This window comes from Vigna radiata, chromosome 6 (assembly GCF_000741045.1).
Source record: "Vigna radiata var. radiata cultivar VC1973A chromosome 6, Vradiata_ver6, whole genome shotgun sequence".
NCBI lineage: Eukaryota > Viridiplantae > Streptophyta > Magnoliopsida > Fabales > Fabaceae > Vigna > Vigna radiata.
The window spans coordinates 56,817-63,450 of NC_028356.1; the positions used below are offsets into that span (position 1 = coordinate 56,817).

At 32.6% G+C, this 6,634-nt stretch overlaps 1 protein-coding gene across 1 annotated transcript; it reads left to right on the plus strand.

Moving 5' to 3' along the window:
* The first annotated feature begins 2,563 nt into the window (after positions 1 to 2,563).
* Positions 2,564 to 5,473, plus strand: LOC106764948 (probable serine/threonine-protein kinase PIX13). The gene is made up of 6 exons (XM_014649404.2): positions 2,564 to 2,803; positions 2,904 to 3,280; positions 3,741 to 3,876; positions 3,993 to 4,132; positions 4,539 to 4,662; positions 4,832 to 5,473. Exons 1-6 carry the CDS (start codon positions 2,734 to 2,736, stop codon positions 5,233 to 5,235), a joined length of 1,251 nt encoding a protein of 416 aa, XP_014504890.1. The 5' UTR covers positions 2,564 to 2,733; the 3' UTR covers positions 5,236 to 5,473.
* The last annotated feature ends 1,161 nt before the right edge of the window (positions 5,474 to 6,634 follow it).

Genomic DNA, 6,634 nt, shown 5'->3' on the forward strand with positions numbered 1-6,634 from the left:
TCACTAGTTTAATTATATGATTAGTTTTGTTCACTTTATTTTTTAATCACTAATTTAAAAATCATTATTTTGATTATTATTCATAATATTTTAATTTTTTTAATTCTCATACCTTTAATATTAAATATTTTTAGTTTTTGGTGTTTAAGTTCATTAAAAGTAAAAAAGAAAATTATACATAACATAAATAAAATAAAAATGTTGTTAAAGTATTATTATTCAAAAACTAAAAGTTAAAGTTGATCTAAATATTTAATTAAGCTCGTATAAACTTTCTCTCATGGTATGGAAGAGTGGAATGAATGATAAGCTCTAAGTATATGTTGATGTACTGTCAAAGACGACGAATTTGTAGTGTTTGGATCAACACACGTGTGAGGAAATGGAGGCAGCGAGGAAGTTCCCTAAACACATTTATATTCACACGAAACTATTTAAGTGGAAATAGACGAAAATAGCCTCAAATTTTAGTTGTGCATGGCTTGGGTCTGAGTGATAAAATGAGTCAATTTCATTCATTTATGACATTAGTTTGCTAAAAAGAGTTGGATGAGGCTCGTTATTAATTGAAAATTGATTGAATTTTAATCCGAATTAATCATCTACTATATTGATTAATAAACTGGTTAACTTGTTATTTTTCTATCATCCACAGTTTAAGATTATATCAAATGATTAATTTTTTTTTACATTAAAACGATTGATTAAAGACGGTTAAGTTAATTTTGAACTAAAACAAATAATTATTCAGACTATTTCATATCGTAATCAAATTATATTAGATTGTGTTAATATAAGTATTTTGACACAAATTTCATTTTTTAATGAAATTGGATTCACATACTGACTCGACTGATTTATGAGATTGACCTACCAAATTATCGAATTATGTGAATCAAAATTGGATTAGACTTTCATGTTGAAAATGTGTTCCCAGAAAACTTGTCCTAAATTTTTAACTTTTCAAAGTTTATGTTTAAGATATTTTAGAAAAATTACTTTTTAAGAACACTCAATTTAAAACATATATAAAAAAATATATTCAAAATTATATGCTTCCTAAGATATTTTGAGATCCAAATATTTAATTCGAAAAATATTTTATATTTCGAACTAGATATTTCAGAATGTATTTTTGAAAAGTTGTTTATATTATGGTTTTTTAAAATAGAGAAAAAAAATAAGGATTTTAAACTCTACGAAGTACAAGAAAGAAAGAAAAAAAGTGAGGTGGAGGAGGAAGCAGCCTGTTTGTAACTGTAACTGCATTTTTTTTATATATAAATAATGTAATTGCATCTTTGGTATGCATAATTAAATAATCGAATAACTTTAATAACTATCTTCTAATTTTTCTCAATATATATTAAGAAAAAATGTCATCATGTGGATGAATTTGGTCACATCAATTAGAAATTCCAAAAGTGTAATTTTCTCATAGATATAGCAATTACAATAATAAAATATTTAAGCAAGGCATTGTCTTAACTCGAGTCAGCAAACAACGTAGAAGTTGATATTTTTTTCAGAACCAAGAAATATTATCTTTATGCAAACGGTCACATTACTCTGTCGTTGATTTTGTTAGAAATCGAATTACAACTTTTATGGCCACGGTATGAACCTACCCAAAGAGATGATAGAATTAAATTGTTCTAGAATAATAATAGAATCGTATACTGTGAAGCACCCAACAAATCATGGTTGACCGTGAATATATTTTTCTTTCCACCATTATTAATTTTTCTATAATAAGATTTACATCTTAAAGACGTAAAATTTAATAAATTAATAAATGAAGTAAAGTAGTAACCATCTTTTGTTTTAGTGTCTATGTATAGATTCATGTCTATTTCCCATTACATGTTATGACGCGTACTGGTATACTTTTGAACTAAAAATTTATAGTAAATGGAGGGAGAGTAATCTGCAGTCGCAATCTATATTCAAAGGCGCCAAAACTATGGTGGAAATTAGTGAAACAATTTCACACCGCAACGCAACACAACCAGACAACTAACACGAAAGCGCGGAAGGAAACGCTGTGGCTCTCTTCAGTCAAACATTTGCTTGGTGTATGAAATGTGGGAGATGATTTTTTTATAAGTTTGAAATGAAATAGGATAGTTGGAGGCGTGTGCTTGTCTGATTTCTTTGAATAGAGCTTTGGTTGATTTGACGAAACAAAATAAAAGATCTCATTATCATGAGAGTTGACTTGAAGACTAACGATGGATCATAGTCTCTTTCCCTTTTCCGTTAGATTGTTTGGTATGATCAGATTAACATGTTTATATCTTTTGATATTTAGTATGAGTCGAAAATATTATTTGACAAATGAAGGATTAATATTATTGAAAATTAAAATATATGGATTTTAGTTTTGTATCAATAAAAATATAATTAATTCTTAAAATATATTGATATTGGTATTTTATAAAAAATATTTAAAATCAGTGTATGACATAAATCCAAATTTTCCATGAGAGAGAAAGACCGAGTCCATGTGACTTAATTTGTCAATAACATACAATTAATAAATCGTGTTTGCATTCCATGGTCCATTACTTTTGCCTTTTGCTGCACACATACATGTCCATTCCATCCCATAGGTTCAGCCAAAGCTAATTTCAATTATTGGACGCAAAAGAGAGAAGACCAGGAGAGGCAACGACCAGGTCTGGTCTTCGTCGATCGGAGAAGCCATAGAATTGTTCTTTCGCCACCGTTTCAATGGGAAACTGCTGGGGTTCTCAGCCTCACAGCGAGGTGACCCCAACAACCACCGGCAACCTCAGTACAGGTTTGTTCTGTACCTTTTCCTCTGAATTCCTTTCATTTCCCGCATGTTTTCGCTTCATTTTATGTTTCCCTCTTCGCTAATTCATCGCATCGCTGTTTAGCCACACCGGGGATATCTCAGACCATCAGCGGCAGCACCACCACCAGCGGCAGCTATACTACTACCACAACCACAACTACTACTACTTCTGGAAGTGGGAACAGCTCCGTAAATAGCAAGTTCTCGGTGGCAAGCGGTGATCAACCTTATCCAACTGGGCAGATCTTACCCACCTCTAATTTGAGGATTTTCACCTTTGGCGACTTGAAGGCTGCGACTAAGAATTTCAGGGCTGATACAGTTCTTGGAGAGGGAGGTTTTGGAAAAGTCTTCAAGGGTTGGCTTGAAGAGAAGGGCACGTCAAAGGGTGGAAGCGGAACAGTCATTGCCGTCAAAAAACTCAACTCTGAAAGCTTACAAGGAATTGAGGAGTGGCGGGTAATTCTTCACGTGATGTGGATAACAACCAAACCCCTTTTACTTTTCTCCTCCCGTTTTCTCTGACATGTCTTTTGTCTTATTTGATTTCTATGAAATTTTATGCATCTTCTGCTAGCCCCGAAAGTTTTTTGCTGGCTAGTGTCAAGCTCTCCAGCCCAGATTTAAGCAAACACATGCTCTATTTGGAACTAGAATAAAAAAAATGTTTAGGCTAATTAAACAATAACTGAATCATTCCATGCAATTTCCCTTCCCTTTTATGATAAAGGCAAAGTGTAGCAGAATCAGCACACTGTTTCTTACTAATTTGATAATTAACTGCTTTGCGAAAACAAAAATCTGAGATCTCAATTTCGTATAGGTGCATTAATTCTTGTTCTGTTACTTGTTTCATCAAACTGTTTAATCATTGACTTATAAATTTCCACTAAACTAATGGTTCATTTATTTGGTGCAGTCCGAAGTAAACTTTCTAGGTCGCCTTTCCCATCCTAATCTTGTTAAGCTGTTGGGTTACTGTTTGGAGGAAACAGAGCTTCTTCTCGTCTATGAATTCATGCAAAAGGGGAGCTTAGAAAACCATCTATTTGGAAGTGAGTGCTTTATTAGATACGACTGTCTTGGCGAGTATATTATCAGTTCAAGCATGAAATAAAATGCCAAATTAAATGTATATTTACAGCTAAAAGCTACATTGTTTTAATTGTAGGGGGTTCTGCCGTTCAACCACTTCCTTGGGACATCAGGCTTAAGATAGCAATTGGAGCAGCTCGTGGTCTTGCATTCTTGCATACATCCGAGAAAGTAATTTACAGAGATTTCAAAGCCTCAAATATTTTGCTTGATGGGGTGAGCTTCTCAACACCCTGACAAATCTTAGCAAAATAAGCTTATATAATTGAAAATTAATTATTCCGTAAATTAAAATTACCATATGCATAAATCAACTCGTAGAAGCTCTCTTCTAGCTTCTTTAAATTTTTATTTTTTAACTTGTACATCAACTGATTTTAGCTTTTGTAGAAGTTTATTTATTTATTTTTTTCTTGTTTTTCTTCCTTACAAGTATTTATCAAAGAAGTGTGTTTAGGAAAGTATTTACTGAGATATTTGTCTAAATACACGCATATATTCACTGCTGCCATGTTATGACATATTGATACATGAATGTTTTTCACCTATTTTCTTCGGAAATCGTGTTGGTTTGGTATGTAACATTTGGTGCTCAACTTAATTAGCTTCTGTCATGCTACAGTCCTATAACGCTAAGATATCAGATTTTGGCTTGGCAAAGTTGGGTCCTTCAGCTAGTCAATCTCACGTGACAACTAGGGTGATGGGCACATACGGTTATGCAGCTCCTGAATATGTGGCCACAGGTAATGTAACTCTGTTCTAATATCAGTGCATATTAAGTAAAGCTTAATTTTTTCTCTTTTCAAAACTCTCTGTGTAGTCCGATGTTATTTGATACAACTGTATTGAGCTAAAAATTTAAATTGATTGTTAAAGTACTGCACCTTGAAATTGTCTTTGTTTATGATACAGGGCATCTATATGTCAAGAGTGATGTATACGGGTTTGGAGTTGTTTTGGTGGAAATACTAACAGGGTTACGAGCACTTGATTCGAACCGTCCAAGCGGGCAACATAATCTAACAGAGTGGGTGAAACCATACTTGCATGACAGAAGAAAGTTGAAGGGCATTATGGATTCTCGATTGGAAGGAAAGTTTCCATCGAAAGCTGCATTCCGTATAGCTCAGCTTGCTTTAAAATGTCTTTCATCTGAACCCAAACAGCGGCCATCAATGAAGGAGGTTTTGGAGAGTTTGGAGCGAATTCAAGCAGCCAATGAAAAGCCTGTGGAGCCTAAATTACGATCTAATCATCCTCGTCAAGCCCACCAGGCTGTCCACCATCGTTCTCCACTTAAAGACGGTAGTTATTAGTTTCTCCTGAGAAAACTAATCCCTTTGGTTGTGTTGTTTTGTCTCCATTCAAGAGTTTGCCACTTGTTCATTTGTAATGTATTTCTTGGGCTCAGATTTGTACGGATAAACCAAACATATATTAGTATTGTAAAGTGTAAATCATCGTTTGTGTTCTGTTTAAACAGATGGCAAGGTCCATAACAACAGTATCAGAAAAGTGGCTGCATTAAAATTGGCGAGTCTTTCTTGATTCCAATGTCTATAATTGTTTACACATATATATCTGTATATCTATATCTATCTATATATATGAGCTGGGGAAACAAATAGTGATTAGTGACTTCAGCAGCTTCGGGTATGCACAAGTAATTCTTGATGGACCATCGGTGGTAATTGTATTATAGGTATACGAGTCTTGCAAAGACAGCGGAGATGCCCTGAGGCAAGGTGGATCCAGAGGAGACAAAGAGAAAACACAATCGGGTAAAAGGAAATGTAAAAGCTTTACGATTGATTATTGAATATTTTATGTGTTCAAAGCAAAGGAAATCCCTAACTTAAGCAGGGAAAAGAAGGAAAAAGAGTAATACAGAAAAAACTGATTAGTGCATCCAAGCAGTAATCTTACTTACTAAGTCAACAGTCATGTCACAGGAATTATATTGAAATAATTCTTATAGTAGTTTTCTAGTTGAAAAATGTAAACTTTTAAGAGATACTGTTAGAAGGTTTTTAAGAGTTCATGTTTTATAAGTTATTAATGTATATTTAAACTATTAACTAATTAAAAATGATCATGAATAGGACTGTTAGAGCAATTATTGTAAAACAAACTTTTATTCATAGTGACGGAAGGAAACCACGAGTTAGTTCACAAATATAAATCTTTACATTTATTCTTAACAGTAGTATTAGTTGGCAATTTTAAGATCTGAAAGAATTTTCCAACGCAAAAATTTCATTAAATGAAAATTTCGGTTAAAATTTAATACAAAGAAAAACTAAAGTTTATCATCCACGTAAAACTTAAACATTTTATTTTGGTTGTTAGGATTTCTTGATGTTTTAATCTTAAGGGATGAGTCATAATTATTTCTCTTATTATTTTTTTTCTCTTTTTTAGTACTGTTCCGACCCCAACTAAACGAATGATTACAGGAAATTCATTATTTAATTTAAAGAAGTAAGAAATTTTAAAAAATTCAAGAAATAGTATCTTAATTGTCTTCTAACATGCCTATATATACCAATTGCGTTTAAATCACTCATTCGGTTAAGGTTTTGGAATTCAATTTATTAAATCATGTTCACCCTGTCTTTAATACATAAATAAAAAAGTTTCATCCGAATAATTATGCTTTTACTAAAATTAGATAGAATTTAGTTGATAAGAAAATCTGTGTACATTGAAGGCGTA

Coding starts and splice junctions, on each gene's coding strand:
- LOC106764948 (XM_014649404.2), top strand. CDS start 2,734: ATGGGAAACTGCTGGGGTTCTCAGCCTCACAGCGAGGTGACCCCAACA. Junction 4,133..4,538: donor CAAATATTTTGCTTGATGGG/GTGAGCTTCTCA, acceptor GTCATGCTACAG/TCCTATAACGCTAAGATATC. Junction 4,663..4,831: donor TCCTGAATATGTGGCCACAG/GTAATGTAACTC, acceptor TTTATGATACAG/GGCATCTATATGTCAAGAGT.